This window comes from Tasmannia lanceolata, unplaced genomic scaffold (assembly GCF_043159265.1).
Source record: "Tasmannia lanceolata isolate RefF3 unplaced genomic scaffold, GAP_Taslan_0.1 ptg000006l, whole genome shotgun sequence".
NCBI lineage: Eukaryota > Viridiplantae > Streptophyta > Magnoliopsida > Canellales > Winteraceae > Tasmannia > Tasmannia lanceolata.
The window spans coordinates 4398562-4414798 of NW_027518683.1; the positions used below are offsets into that span (position 1 = coordinate 4398562).

Consider the following 16237-nt stretch of genomic DNA (forward strand, 5'->3'; position numbering starts at 1 on the left):
ACATTTTCTAGGAACATTTTAGCAACATTTGGATGCGCGCATCTTTGCATACACAAAGGCCACTTGCCGAGAAATTGCCAAAGGAGAAGCTTGATAGCAAATTCTAATAAAATAAAAACCACATTTAAATGTTATCAACACTACTGGGCACTCTCACTTTATGTATGGCCCACACCATAGGATGATCCAAACCGTCCATTAGTTGGGCCATAGCCTAAATAGGTTATGCTCCAAAAATCATTTCCATAGGATGATCATATCCCTCCAATCTGAATGTTAGAGGGTTGATCCTAACCCTCTATAGATCGGAGGGTTAGAATCAACCGATGGAAATAATTTTGGGGCATAACCTATTTAGGGTATGGCCCATCTAATGGACGGTTTGGAACTTTGGATAATCCTACGGTGCAGGACATACCGTACTTTTTATAAAGTGAGGAGTTACTCATAAAAAACAAACAGCAGTGATGATAACATTCTCAAAAAGATTAAAAAATACTGTAAAAATGCGGGTGCCCGCGGGTTGACCCGACCCGACCCGTGTTTTTGCGGGTTGGGTCACCCGCGGGTTGGTTTTTGACGGGTCACGGAAACTTAGACCCGTGCCTGCAAATTTGCGGGTGGGCCGGGTTGACCCGCGGGCACGGGTCACTTTTGCCAGGTCTATCTATAGGTGTCTTTAAGACATCTTTTTCATCATGCGTGATCAAAGGTCTAGAATCATTCTATGACTATGACATGGTTGTTTTCCTTTGCCAACTATGCCCGTCTCTAAAGATATTTTACTTCAAGGGAATTGCTAGCGTCCATTGTAGAAGGCATTTCGAGGCTGGTCTGTCGCACGTCAGACCAGCCACCTCATGAATGGAGACAAGAGCTGTTGTCTTCATCTACAAGGTGGCTAGCCTGACGTGCGAGAGACCAGCCTCGAAATGCCTTTTGCCATGGACCCTAGCAAATCTCTTACTTCAAATTATGGCCCCATGCTTTCCCTTTCGGTTGGTGTTGGGATTAATTAGTCGGCTCCATGTAGTCACTAAGTCACTAGTCACCATCAAAACGTGAAACACGTACGATGATAATAAAGTCTTGAACCAGAATTTCCTTTGTAGGTAAGCATTTAGTAGATACAGATCACGGCTGACTTTTACGGGAGAGAACAACACTTTTCAGCAGATTTTGTCTTATTATTTAAATTCATCTGAGGTGGCTGTTCTCTCATTCACAAGTCAGCTGCAAAATGCCTTCATGTTAAATTCCCTAGCAAATCCCTAGAACCCATAGTTTTTTTTTTTTTTTTTCTTCTGGAATATTAACTTACTAAGGCCATTGTTGGCAGCCATGAAAGTTTAATTTTAACATGAAATTTTAGTTTATGCGATATTGAGTTACTAAGGCCATGCTTAGCAGCCATGAAAGTTTTTAACATGAAATTTTGGGGGAGGAGCAAGGAGGGTGACAGAGGGAGAGGCATGAGAAGGTGTGAGTGAGATAAGGGTGTGAACTGGCTGAAAATCATGAAAAGAAAAACTTTAGTCCATAGGATGATTCAAAACTGTACGGCCCACTTAAATATTTTTTCTTCAAAAAGTACTCTACCGACATCCAAACTGTACATTTGTTTGGCCACCTGTGCTCCATAAATCACTTTCATAGGATGATCCTAACCCTAAGATGTATGGAGAGACTGCACATTATGGAAACATCTATAGATCAAAGATCATCATATGGAAGTGATTTTTAGGGCACAACCTATTTAGATTGTGGCCCAACAAATAGACGATTTGGATCATCCTACGGAGTGGGCCGTACGTTGTGGCCTAACAAATGGACGATTTGGATCACCCTATAGAGTGGGATGTACATTCTTTTTTCACAAAAACTAGATAATACGCCCACACACCATATAAAAGCTGAGAGAGAGAGAGGCTATCGTTGGATCAAACATCAAGGGTGACATTTTTATCGTATTCCATTACATGCAGCTACTTACCTTCACCGTACAATTTCACTATATAGATGAATGTTTTTGACTCTTGGGCTTTCATAGAGAAGTTTTGAGATCAGAAAATCATGACTGTCTACGGTATTCTCGTCAAGTTTCTCCTCTCCGTATTTTATCGTTGCATCCATCCAGACTTCCATGGAGTCATATCAAGGATGACTCTCATTGACAGGCTCATCTTCCTTGTAAAATCCACTTCATCTCCCGCACTATCTCTTTTGTTTTGGCCTTTGGTTTTGGGTCTTGTTATTCCTTACTCAAAAATGTCTTTGTTTTCTTCTTTGTTTTGTCTGCAGATAATACATCTTATTGATAAGTTGAGATTGTGGCACAGATTGCCTGTGTTTTTGGGTTTGATTTATCTAACAATGCGACGCCATCTACACCAACAATACAACCTAATTAGTGTTGGCACTAAGCCGATTGGAGTACGCTTTAACCCAGAAGATTATCCATACAGAACAGAAGATGGGAGATATAACGATCCCTTTAATGAAAATGCTGGTGGTCAGGGCACTTTCTTTGGAAGAAACATGCCTCCGGTGGACCAGAAAGAGCAGGTATTTCTTTTATATTTGCATGGCAAGCCTGGGACTCATGACCCCAAACCTAGGGTTAATTGGCTAAGAAAAGCTAAATTTCTTCATTTTGTCCTCCCCTATTTGTGGAAAGTGGGAAGTTGCCTTGAAAGTTTGGGTTCAACCCATATATTTGTTAGAAGGTGCTCTGTGTTGCAACTATGAGGTCATGGGCTTAAGTTAATTAAGGTTATCTACAGGAAAAAACACTTATATGCAAATATATATTTTTTAATATAAAAATAACCTTGATTAATAAAAGAGAAAATTACAACCTGATTTGAAAAGATGTTCAGCCATATCATATCTTTAATGAGAAAACGGTTCCTACACATATGTGTAGATAAGTTATCTACACACTAGCTTAAAATACAGTGGGGGCCACATTATTTGGGTGATCCAAACCATTCATTTTTAAGGCCCTCACATAGATAGGGTGTCCACAAAAAATCAGATCCATAGGATCATCCTAACCATTCGAACTGTGGAGGCAAAAAATGGACTAATTTGTGAAGGTTTAAAGACATCCATTTTACCTCCACAAATCGTAGGGTTGGGATGATCCTATGGATCTGATTTTTTGTAGACACCCTATCTATGTGAGAGCTTTTAAAATGGATGGCTTGGATCACCCAAACAATGTGGGCCCCCACTGTATTTTAAGCTAGTGTGTAGAGAACTCTCTACACATATGTGTAGGAACCGTTTTCTCTATCTTTAATTAGCCAGCTTTTAGGAAGAAGAAAAAGAGGAAATAAATCTATTCAAACGTAGATCTTAAATCTTGTAAATGAATTTAGCTTATCTCCACTAACTGGAAGAATCCCCTTGACCTACAACATAATATTATTAGAATAGTTGCCTTCCCTGTCACGCCCCAAACCCCACCCTGGGAGTAGGACGTGGCAACGCCGTACACCTGCACAGCAAGCTCTACAAGTTTACATGGTTAGCAAAACAATATCAAAACCACTCATAACATAAACTAAAAAAATAATGTCTTACATAAATTTAGAACAAAGTCTTACTATTACACAATCTCACTATGCTAGATTTAACAGTGGTGATGCAACTGCAGTCTCTTGAGATTTCCATGAGGATTCAAACGCTGAAAATTGTTAAACAACGGTCAGCTGAAAAGCTCAGTACATAATGACGCACCACAAAAGTGGGGTCAAAGCATGTTACATAGAGATGGTCAATAGGTAAACGAAAATGGCAAAAGCTAAACATGAGGTGTTTGGTACAAACACAATATCTGAGAAACAAATCTTACAAAGTCATATTTCAAAGTATCACATCAAAGAAGGTCTCAATATGAGAAGTCACAAAGTCTTAAGATATCACTGAAAGCGATCAGAAAGGTACGAAATCACCCAAAGGTCATCGGCTTAGCCCAAAAAGCATGTTATTTTATCCGACTGCCCGCAGTTCGAAACTAGTTTCTAAGTTCATATAACTGTCGACAGGGTCAGTGAATAGCACCCACTGACGGGACCCAAAAGCCAACGTATAATCCCCATTGGTGCGGGCTCTTATAGTTCACATATATACCTAAGCCTCGCAAAAGGTGTCCACATAGACACAAAGTCCAAAGGTACGTACAAAGTTCCAAAGATTGTGGTTCACGTTGGTTCCACAAGATTTTTTCAGAATAGTTGGGTATACAACAATAAAAAAGGTTCTTATATAAAAAGGGTCACATATTCAATGCGAAAATCGTAGTCTATCAATGAGTATAAAATTCAATAGATTGTGTTCAATAAAGGATAAGCATGCAAGACCCAAATCAAAGACTAAGGTTATCAGGGATTTCATATTTTCGAAGAAAATAGAGAGTTACAAATCAAAATAGCATATCATTAAATGGAAAATCATATCACTAAAGTGGTACGAAATTACGTACCTCGAATGACGAATGTACCTTGAAATTTGCTATAAGGATTTATTTCCTGACCCAAACAAATCATATTTATCATTTAAGGGGTTTAAGGAAATAAGCTGAAACAAATAATCCAAAAAAATTGGAAACCCCCAAAATGAAAATCGAAATTCTAGACGGCTCGAGCGCCCGACCCAAGTTGCTCGGGCGGTCGAAACCGTGAGATTGGGTTTTCTCCCACAGCTGGCGAGTTTGCAGCTTTTGTCCGATTTTTTTTTCTACAATCTTTCATTAACAATCATAGATCAGTAGAGGAACTTAAGTTAGAACTTGAAAACTAATCAAACAAAATTTGAACTCATCACACCTTCTCATCCAAAATCCTTTGAACTGATTAATGATAATGGTACCCTTTTACTCCTGTCAGATCCCATACCATTGAGACAATATTGGCATCATAAATTCTGCTCATGGCCCTAAAGATGATCAGCTGTGTTGATCTATCAAGCATGGGGGTAACTCTAAGGTAGGCAAACCACTAAGGAAACATATTAACACCATGGGCAAAAAGGGAAGCCTAAGTCCCTATTCCCTGAAGCTATCAACAATGAAAGAAGGAGAATACTTCTTGTTAACACCCACAGTTTCACTCTCCAAGACAAAGGGCTGCCATTATTCTCATCAACCACTCACATTTCTTTCCCAAACCATGGCCTAGAGGAATGAAGAAGACTTCTCATTTCCTCATCTCCAAGCAACTCACCCTAAGATATACAACGTTGGTCATCCACGCAAGACTCCTCCACTGTGCCGAATACTTCTCAGAGAAATCCTCAAGTTTCTTGACATTAGACAATTATCCATCAAAGCCACACAAGGACTATCATATTTTCCTTTCTCAAATAATATGCAGCCATCCATCAATGATGAGAGCGTCTCCCCATTCATTTCCTATATCAAATCATATAGAAGGGGCTTCTTTCTTTTGATTAGTAGTGGAGACACAGATACACAGAACCCATAAGGTGTCCTTTAGACCCCACCTTGGATCACCGATAACCAGATTATCATTTTCGATTGAACGATTATCGATCCAATGGCTTGGAAATAGCTTTACTGTTGGATGTTCCAGATCAATGACTAGACCCACTCTCTTTCTCTCATAAACTTAAATTTCATGGATTTGGATGGCGTGGTGCAGCTATTGAGGCCAGATCCAATGGTGGTGGCCACCAAAATTCTTGCTCGGAGAAACTTCATCGATACGGGAAAGCAATTCAACATGATCGCTGCTTCTTGGATTCAATTCATGATACATGACTGGATCGACCATCTTGAGGATACCGATCAGGTAAAAGAAAAGCTGAAAAAAGAGGAAAAATTTATGATTTGAGGTTTTTTTTTTTCGGGATTGTTTAGGCAATTTCTCAAAAAGCCATATTTCGCGGCTCAATTTTACAGGAGAGGGCAGCCACCTTTTACCATCCGAGTTGGTTTTTTTGCGAAATTGCCGACACAATCACTTATTATAGATCTTTAGGGAAGTGATATATAGAAAAAGTGTATTTATGACTACTCTTTTAAAAGAGGGGGCTGTGCCAAGTAAAGAAGGGGGCAAATATATCATTTCCCGATATTGGCAGCAATGTTAAGGCCCAGTTCATTTAAGTTTATGACAACTGATTGTGAGTGATAAACCCCTTATTGGACTCAAGTTTAAATGTAATTTTGAGTCCAATAATTGGTTTGGCACTCACAATCAGTTGTCATAATCTTAAATGAACAAGGCCTAAATGAGTTAAGCCCTAATTTCCACCATTTTTTGTAATGATGGTTTCAGGTTGAACTGGTTGCTCCTAGTTCAGTGGCCAGTCAATGTCCACTCAAGTCCTTCAAGTTCTTCAAGACTAAGGAGGTTCCAACTGGGTTTTATGAGATCAAGACAGGATACATGAATATACGTACACCATGGTGGTAATGCTCACTCCAATGGTTTCTAAATAATTATAGTTAGGGAAATGATATCAGAACACCCATGGTTGTGATAATGCCACTTCTTTTCTTAATCAACACTTTTTTTAATTCGCTCTTAATGTTGTGAAGGGATGGGAGTGCTGTGTACGGGAGCAATTTCGAGAAGTTGGGGAAAGTGAGGACCAACAAGGATGGGAAACTGAAGATATCAGCAGATGGGCTTCTACTTCATGATAAAGAAGGAATGGCTATTGCAGGAGATGTTCGAAACAGTTGGGCTGGAGTTTCTGTCTTGCAGGCTCTCTTTATCAAGGAGCACAATGCTGTTTGTGATGCTCTCAAGGTGAGTGACTAACACACCTTTAGCTAGGGTCGCATTTTGGGCCGGACTCAGTTCAACCAGATTTTGGCTCGGGTTGGGTTAGGTTGGGTTGGGTTGGGTTGGGTTAGGGTTAGGAAAAGCCAACCTATTTAATTTTGCGTTGGGTTAGGGTTGAGCCTTGGGCGACCCCACCCCACCCGACCCAATCCTCCTAATTAATTACATCGTGATTTTATTGTGATTTCAAAATATCAGGGTAATAGGTTTTTTCTTTTTTCTTTTTTGTTCTGTTTCTTTCTATTTTTGTGTCGGACCAGGCCGAACCCAATTCATTCCAATCCGGTGCAACCTAACCCGATTTGTATAATTGGGTTGAGTTAATTAAGGTTGAGAGAATAGGGTTTGAGGTTGGCGTTGGGGTTGACCCTCATTGATCTAGGCTAGCTCGGGCTAGGGTTTGAGGTTTTGGATCCTCAAGTTGGGCTAGGATTGGCCTCAGTGGTCGACATGGCCAGAGTTGGACACTATGTTTAATGCGAGTGTAATGTGTAGTACCGTAGTATTCACTGGATCATATTGTTGGATCACGACTAATTGTGATCATCCGATGGGGACCACGGCATCCCAGGCACGTATTGGGCCACCCAACATTGTACAAATGGAAATATTGAATCAAGCAACTCAATCTACTTACTTTGGTGGGTACCTCTTTGTTTCAGAAGGAATATCCAGAGATGAAAGATGAAGAACTGTATAGGCATGGAAGACTGGTGACTGCAGCTGTGATTGCAAAGATCCACACCATTGATTGGACTGTAGAGCTGCTCAAAACTAATACTATGCTTGCTGCCATGCGTGGAAATTGGTAAGAAAATAAATAACGGGAAATGATATTTCCACACCCGTTTCCATATTTTCACCTCTTATGCTTATCTGTCTGTCTATAATATGAGAATATTATATGGTGCACGAGTGGGCGTGTAAGAGGCACCCCTCCCTTATATTTGATCCAACAGCAGCACACTAACCATGTTTCTTTTCATTGGCATTTGTTTTCCTTTTAAAAAATGTTTTTTTGGAAAACCTTTTCTTCACCTCTCTCTCTCTGCAACTCAGCACATGGTGGGGCCACTGCTATTTTACGCCTCATGCAATAAGGTGGGGCCTAACAAAAGCATGGGTGGGGCCAGCATTTTACACCACTCAAACCCATGCATTAAGGTGGGACCCACCATCTTACACCTCATGTTTGGGATGGGGCCACTGCTTTACACCTCATGTTTATTATGGGCTGGGGACTACCATTTTACACCTTAGGTTTTGTTGGGGTGGGGCCCACCATTCTAAGCCTAAATGTTATTGATAGGTGGGGTCTACCATATACCCAAACCTATGCATTAGGGTGGGGCCCAACATTTTAGACCCATGCATAGCATGGGTCCGGAATACTAGCCTTTTGGTAAAAGGCTCCATCTCATTGGAAGCAAAAGTGGGCGTACAGCTATTTTATGCCCAATTTTTACTAAAATTTGGGCGTAAAATTTGTTTTATGCTCATTTAATATCCATCGAAAGAGATCCAAAAAGATTTTTTAGTGTATAGTCTGTAAACCGAATTTAGTATGTATATGCTATTCACTCCATTATGATTTGATCAAACTGTGGTCATCAACTGTGGCCATAAAGCCTGTTTGAGGAATAAAATGCGTGGGAGGATCCGGCCCATCAGCATCGTCTGATCAGATAAAAAAATAGTATCTTATACACAGAAAATTTGTCTAAATGGTATTACTGCCGAATCATTATGTTGTCAATATACATTGATCAATTACAGCATGGAGAAGATTGAGTTGTGTAACTAGGGTGTATTTCTTTTCCAGGTATGGGTTGCTAGGGAAGAAATTTAAGGATGCATTTGGGCACGTAGGTTCGGCTATCTTGGGTGGGCTCGTGGGCTTGAAGAAGCCCGTGAACCACGGGGTCCCATATTCATTAACAGAAGAGTTTACTAGTGTTTACAGAATGCATTCTCTTCTACCTGATCACATCCTCCTCAGAGACATCAATGCCCCCACAGGAGCAAAAAAGTCTCCACCATTACTTGAAAAGTACTCTCTCTCTCTCTCTCTCTCTCTCTCTCTCTCTCTCTCTCTCTCTCTCTCTCTCTCTCTCTCTCTCTGAATGGTCTATAACCCAAAAATGGCACCAATCAAAAGATCTTGGTCGTCCAACAAATTAATTTTCTCTTTAGACACTGTGTTTTACACCTTTTTTGGGTGTATACTTGGATGGTATATTATATCATTTTCCTCATATTTACATGTCATCATTAGACGGTTTTGATTATTTGTTACTGATGACAACATTCAGGGTTCCCTTGGCCGACATGATAGGTCTTAGAGGAGAGAAAACCTTGTCTAAAATCGGATTTACAAAGCAAATGGTGTCCATGGGCCACCAAGCAAGCGGAGCTCTTGAGCTGTGGAACTATCCACAATCGCTTAGGGACATTATTGCACAAGACGAAGCAGGTAAAGATAGACCGGACCACGTAGACCTGGCCTCCCTTGAAGGTAATTGTGGACAATGTTTCTCTCTCTCTCTCTCTCTCTCTCTATATATATATATATATATATATATATATATATATATATATATGAGAAAACTGTTGGTGGGCTTAAGCTCATCATTTTTTTGGTGCGCTTAAGTTGTTATAACGCCTCCCATTCTTTTAAATATTTGTGTCCCGCTAGGTCCCGCTTAAGCGCACCAATGGGAGGCGTTATAACAACTTAAGCGGCTTAAGCTCACCAACAGTTTTTTTTTTTTCTCTCTCTCTCTCTCTCTCTCTCTCTATATATATATATATATATATATATGAGAAAAGAGAAGGTACTCCCTAGAGTAGATAACTTATCTACTCCCTACCTTAAAATAACAATTGAGGCCACATTGTTTGAATGATCCAAAACATTCATTTGATGGGCCCTCACATAAATATGGTGTGCCCAAAAAATCAGCTCGATAGGATCATCCTAACCCTATGAACTGTGGAGGCAAAAATGGACGTGTATAAGCTTGCACAAATCTGTTCATTTTTTGCCTCCACAGTTCATAGGGTTAGGATGATCCTATCAAGCTGATTTTTTGGGCGCACCCTATCCATGTGAGGGCCTATCAAATGAATGCTTTGGATCACCCAAACAATGTGGCCACAACTGTTATTTTAAGGTAGGAGTAGATAACTTATCTATTCCAGGGAGTACCTTCTCTTTTCGATAACGGTTTCTACACACAAGTGTAGATAAATTATCTACACACTAGCTTAAAAGACAGTAGAGGGCATATTGTTTGGGTGATCCAAACCATTCATTTGATTGGCCGTCACATAGATAGGGTGTTCACAAAAAATCAGCTCCATAGGATCATCCCAACCCTACGATTTGTGGAGGTAAAAATCGTAGGGTTGGGATGATCCTATGGAGCTGATTTTTTGGGCACACCCTATCTATGTGAGGACCCCTCAAATGAATGGTTTGCATCACCCAAACAATGTGGGGCCCACTGTATTTTAAGCCGTCGGTGTAGCTAAGTTAGCTACACGTATATGTAGCTACACTTTTCTCTCTCTCTCTCTCTCTCTCTCTATATATATATATATATATATATATATATATATATATATACACACACACACACACACATTTGATAGGGTGCCCACAAAAAATCAGGTCCATAGGATCATCATAACCCTTCCTTTTGTGGAGGTTTATACCCATCCATTTGAACCTCCACAAATGGAAGGGTTAGGATAATCCTATGAAGTTGATTTTTTGTGGGCACCCTATCTATGTGAGGGCCTATCAAATGAATGCTTTGGATCATCCAAACAAAGTGGGCCCCCTAGTTTTGTGAGCGTCACCTCATATAAGGTAGCGCTAGCGCCACCTTAGGAACCCTTCTCTTTCTCTCTCTCTCTCTCTCTCTCTCTCTCTCTCTCTATATATATATATATATATATATATATATATATATATATATATATATATATATATATATATATATATATATATATATATATATATATATATATATATATATATATATACTAGTATTCCGGACCCATGCTATGCATGGGTGTAAAATTGGGAGGCCCAACCCCATCAAAGCATGTAGTAAGACCAACGCAAGATTCATAAAAACAATGTGCAAAAATCATTAATAAGGCATTTCCATTGTGTTACATGTGTGAAACACTATCTTGCGGAAGAAAGCAATAACAGGCACAACAAAAATGAACATAGAAGTTGTGATCACAAATGAATTGTATGCACATATGTATCCTTAATAAGAAAAAGCAAGTTTATAGAAATTTTTACATCAAGGTTTTCAGTCCATTCCTTCAAGTGAATTTGGTTCTTAATGTGACGGTCCTAAAATCACCATAAAGAGATAGAGGAAAATAGAGACCAAATCATAAGCTCCATTTTTGTTGCTTCTACCACTCGAGAGCAGATAAGCTTTTATATATATATATATATATATATATATATATATATATATATATATATATCAAGAGAAAAAGGTTTCTGCACTGGAGCACAGATAAGCTTATCTGCGCTCGAGCACAGAAACAAGGGTGGGGCCACATTTTTTATGGGATCCAAATCATTCATTTGATGGGCCCTTTCATGGATAGGGTGTCCACCAAAAATCAGCTCAATTGGATCACCTTAGGGTGTCCATTTGTGGGGCAAAAAATGTACAGATTTGTATCTGTACATTTTTGGCCCCACAAATGGACACCCTAAGGTAATCCAATGGAATTGATTTTTGGTAGACCCCCGATCCATGATGGGGCCTTGGATCACCCTCCCAATGCCCCCATGTTTCTGTGCTCGAGCGCAGAAACCATTTCCTCATATATCAAACATATAAATAAATTAGAGAATAACAAAATGGCTAATTATTCATCTTTATCCATATCCATTAATTTATTTAAATTTATATAGAAACTACCAAGATTAATTATTAAATATCATAAGAAGAATTGTTTGCTTACAAACTTGTCACATACTAATCAACTATTTTATTACCATCCAAATTCATGCATATTTAATAATCTTAAAAATAATAAAAGACGCGATATGATATCAATTATCAAAGTCTCAAATATTAAATGACAAATATCAATTATAAAGAGAGAAAAGCGTTCCTGGGCAGGGAGCTTAACTGCGCGTAAGTTGTTTATAAAGCCTCCCATTGGTTCCTTCTTGTGGACCCGCTATACGTTTCAAAGGGGGACCCGCTATACAAACCAATGGGAGGCTTTATAAACACTAAAGCGTAATTAAGCTCCCTGCGCTACAGCGCATAAATGCTTTTCTTATGAAGAACCAATAAGTCATCAATGTTGTCCTCATTATAGTCGTCCCTCTAATCAATATAAGTAAATGCTCTAAAGATATGCTTGACTAGTTCAAACCGGTCTAATTTGTTCAAACTCCTCCTTCTCTGTCTTCTTCATTCCTGCAAGAGGGTTTTTGAAGGCTTCTTCCAATGCTGCAGGGAAAGGGGATGTTTCGAAAGAAAATCCTATTTCTTTTTAAAATAAAACTTAAATAGGATAAGTCACATGGATCATACGATTTATGATCGAATCTTATGATTCAATTGTAAATTGTAAGATTCATACAAATTAAAATTCAATCACGGGATTCAAATTAAATCTTATTCAATAGTAAAACACAAGAATCATACAGATTAAGATTCATTCAAGGGGTTAATCGAAATCCATAAGATTTGATTTGAATCGTAAATTGTAAGAATTTTTAAATAATGATTGTTGCTATTGGTATGAATGGATTCCCAAAAAGTAAGGATAGATTTGTCATCTTGGAGGGATAGTATACCAAATTCTCCATTTAACATCTAATCTTTATTTGTGGATCTCTAGTCTATAGAGACAGGGAGAGGAATGTTGCTCGATACAACGAGTTCCGAAGAAGCATGCTCATGATCCCAATCTCCAAATGGGAAGATCTAACAAACAATGTTGAAGCAATCCAAGTCCTCCGTGAAGTGTATGGTGATGATGTCGAGAAGCTCGACTTACTTGTGGGTCTCATGGCCGAGAAGAAGATCAAAGGATTTGCCATTAGCGAGACATCATTCTTCATATTCATCGTAATGGCAACCAGGTTCCCAATTTTGTATTTTTCATTATTAATTCAATGCTTATGATACACACAAGGGTCTATATGACACATGATTTAATCAAATTTGACAGGAGGTTGGAGGCAGATCGCTTCTTTACTAGCTATTTCAACAAGGAAACATATACAAAGAAAGGTTTTGAGTGGGTGAACACGACGGAGAGCCTCAGAGATGTTATCTACCGTCATTATCCTGAGATAATAGACAAGTGGATGAGTTCGACGAGTGCATTCTCTGTATGGGATTCGCCTCCAAATGCTTACAATCCCATTCCTCTCTATCTTCGCTTTCCTCACTAAGTACTCGTTCTGTACATGACTTCAGTGTATTACTTGCATTTCCTATATGTTTTCCAATAAAACTCGTTTTGTACTTGACTTCAGTGTATTACTTGCATTTCCTATATGTTTTCCCATAAAACTCGTTTTGTACTTGACTTCAGTGTATTGCTTGCATTTCCTATATGTTTTCCAATAAAACTCTTTTCACGAGTTTGTCACTTTAGATATTGTTATAATGATCTTCCTACCTTTCTTGTGTAATTTTGGTTGGCAAATTGTATGCCAAAGTTCTCTCTCTCTCTCTCTCTCTCTCTCTCTCTCTCTCTATATATATATATATATATATATATATATATATATATATATATATCATATTTATGTCTCTAATTCTATCTCACATATATTGTTATGACTCTACGATCATTGTGTAATTCTGATCTACCAACTATCAGTGTTCAAATGCTGTATGAGTGCAGTAAATAGGATAAATTCAAAGAGGATTCTTGTGGGGAGTGTAGTAAACAAGATAAATTTAAAGAATATTCTTGTGGCGAAGGGCCGATGACAAGAAGAAGACGCATCTAGTTTGTTGGGAGGAGGTATGTAAACCAATTGAAGCAAGTGGGCTCGGCATCGGAAGAGTAAAAGAGGTGAATATGGCACTCTTAAGCAAGCGGTTATGGAGGTTTGGGGAAGAAAGCAACAACTTAGGAGAAATATGGAACCCTTCTAGGGAGATGGGAGTCAAATGACTTATTCAGGTATGCAGCGGTTACTACTTAGAGATACATTCTTAATCTCAAGATCAAATTCAATGAAGGTGTTAGATTTAGGCCATACTCAAGGAGAGAGTTAAGTTCTAGCTTCACACATGGTGTGGAGAGATGCCATTAAAAGAGGTATTTCCCGATTTGTTCCTTACAGTGGAGGACCAAGAGGTCTGGGTGAAGGAGTGCATGGGGCAAGATGGAATAACATGGTAGATTACCTTTATGAGGAACATTTTTGACGGGGAGATGGAAAGGGTAACAATACTTCTGCGGATGCTAACATCCTGTTACATAAAGAAGTCGGGTGATGATAAAAGGGTTTGGATTTGGTGCTCTTCAGGTTCCTTCAGTGTTAAATCCTTCTACAAATCGATTGCTCCCAATCCCGCGACTTCGTTAGTGGATGGAGTATAGAAAATTCTAGCTCCAACAATGGTTCGTGCCTTTGCATGGACCGCAGCATTGGATAAGATCCTTACAGTGATTGTGCTTTATGTGTGGAGGTAGGAGAGACAGTGGACCACATGTTCCTTCATTTCAAAATAGCAAGCTTAAAATCTTATGTAGGTTTGGAATAAGGATAAATATTAAACCACTTTTCTTATCTAAAAGTTTTGATAAGCTATCTAGAGGAATTGATGAGGTGTCCACACACACACACATAATAGGAGATCTTGAGGAGTTGGTTGGTCCTTCAACTTATTCTCTGGAAATCTTGATGAGTTGGTTGATCCTTTGATTGGTTATCTTTAAATCTTGGGAGATCTTCATAAATTGTGAAAGTGACCATGTGGTCCTCCTTGTCATTGGCCATGTGTATTGTCTTATCACCCCTCCTCAAATAACCGAAATTTGAATCGGTTTGGTTCTCCCAAACCGAAACCGAACCGAAATTTGAATCGGTTTGGTTTACCAAACCAAAACCGAAATTTCGGTTCGGTTTCGGCCAATTTCATCACTCCTTACTCATATTCATTGGAAATCGGGGGCAACGGTTCGGTTCGACCCCCAAACCGAACCGAACCGAATTCTGAATCGGTTTGATTCTACCGAACCGAAATTTGAATTGGTTTGGTTTTACCAAACCGGAACCGAATTTTCGGTTCGGTTTCGGCTCGGTTTTGGTTCGGTTCAGCCAATTTTGCCACCCCTAGTTGAGAGAAGCAAAACGCCCAATGTGGTGTGCTGATCAATAAAGAATCATGTGAAGATATCGATTAGCTGAAAATGAGAATGAACACAATAAACCAGGAGAAGCCTTACTATATAACCTTGACAAATATATATGATGAAGTTGTAAAAGCGACAAAGGTTGGTCGACTTCCACTCAGGGCAATCGCCTGAGGAATAAATCGATCAATTGAAGAACAAGTCCCCATATGATCGATAAGCCAATCTTGATCACCATATCGATGAATTGCTAAGTTGACTGCCTGATCATTAAGTTGTTCAACATGAGCAATTCCTATCTTGCAATTCAAATTCTGAGACGGTGATCTATAAATAATGTTGGTACCAAGACTAAAGTATGTTAGGCTATGTTTTAGAAAAATTTGTTGTTTTGGAAGAACCTCAATTGAAAACAATAACTTTAGAGTCGGGCTGGACACTTGTTTGATGAGAGTCGGGCTGGACTTTAGTTTTTTTTTTTTCCGGATGCGAACTACTTTCAAAGAAGGAAGTTGAGTTTTTGGTTGGTTGATGGACTTTCTACTCTACCAATAGATTTGTGGATGAGAATTTGATGAGAGCATTTTTTGTGCATTGGTGGGGTTGATGGAATCAGGATTGGGTTGATCCGATGGTGCGTGTATTTAGTTCTTCTAAAGGCCAATGGAATTTTGTGGTGAAAGATGAGAGGTAGAGACTCCAACAGAAAATCTTTAAGGTGTCTATGAAACAAGCAAAGGTAGAGATTGTTACGCTATGCCTAGTTGAGTTAGTTTCCTAACAGAAGGTGGGAACCAAAGCATTCGTAGTGGATATGCCAACATAGACAATCAAAGCAGATACGTTAGATGGAGCTTGACTTCTGGAAGTTTCAAGCCAAGTTGATTTCACCGGTATATGAATTGGCAAGTGGGTGATTTTCAATCAAGATGGAGATTGTTTAATTTGGTGATATAAAATCATTATTTTTCTTTTGGGTATCATTCCTTAAGAGAACAAGCTGCTTGTTTGATTTAACTAACGATTAGCGTAATGAAAAA

The 16237-nt window shown here is 39.0% G+C and overlaps 1 protein-coding gene across 2 annotated transcripts; it reads left to right on the plus strand.

The window, feature by feature from the left end:
* The first annotated feature begins 1940 nt into the window (after positions 1–1940).
* Positions 1941–13506, plus strand: LOC143879344 (alpha-dioxygenase PIOX-like). Of its 2 annotated transcripts, none has more exons than XM_077381696.1 (10): positions 1941–2190; positions 2302–2565; positions 5667–5816; positions 6306–6439; positions 6569–6782; positions 7481–7626; positions 8641–8868; positions 9131–9333; positions 12717–12946; positions 13050–13218. In XM_077381696.1, exons 1-10 carry the CDS (start codon positions 2074–2076, stop codon positions 13077–13079), a joined length of 1716 nt encoding a protein of 571 aa, XP_077237811.1. In that variant the 5' UTR covers positions 1941–2073; the 3' UTR covers positions 13080–13218. The 2 variants fall into 2 exon arrangements, with proteins under 2 accessions (XP_077237811.1, XP_077237810.1); XM_077381695.1 differs by having other exon boundaries at positions 1943–2190; positions 12717–12960; positions 13050–13506.
* The last annotated feature ends 2731 nt before the right edge of the window (positions 13507–16237 follow it).

Coding starts and splice junctions, on each gene's coding strand:
- LOC143879344 (XM_077381695.1), top strand. CDS start 2,074: ATGACTGTCTACGGTATTCTCGTCAAGTTTCTCCTCTCCGTATTTTAT. Junction 6,783..7,480: donor CTGTTTGTGATGCTCTCAAG/GTGAGTGACTAA, acceptor TCTTTGTTTCAG/AAGGAATATCCAGAGATGAA. Junction 9,334..12,716: donor AGACCTGGCCTCCCTTGAAG/GTAATTGTGGAC, acceptor GTGGATCTCTAG/TCTATAGAGACAGGGAGAGG.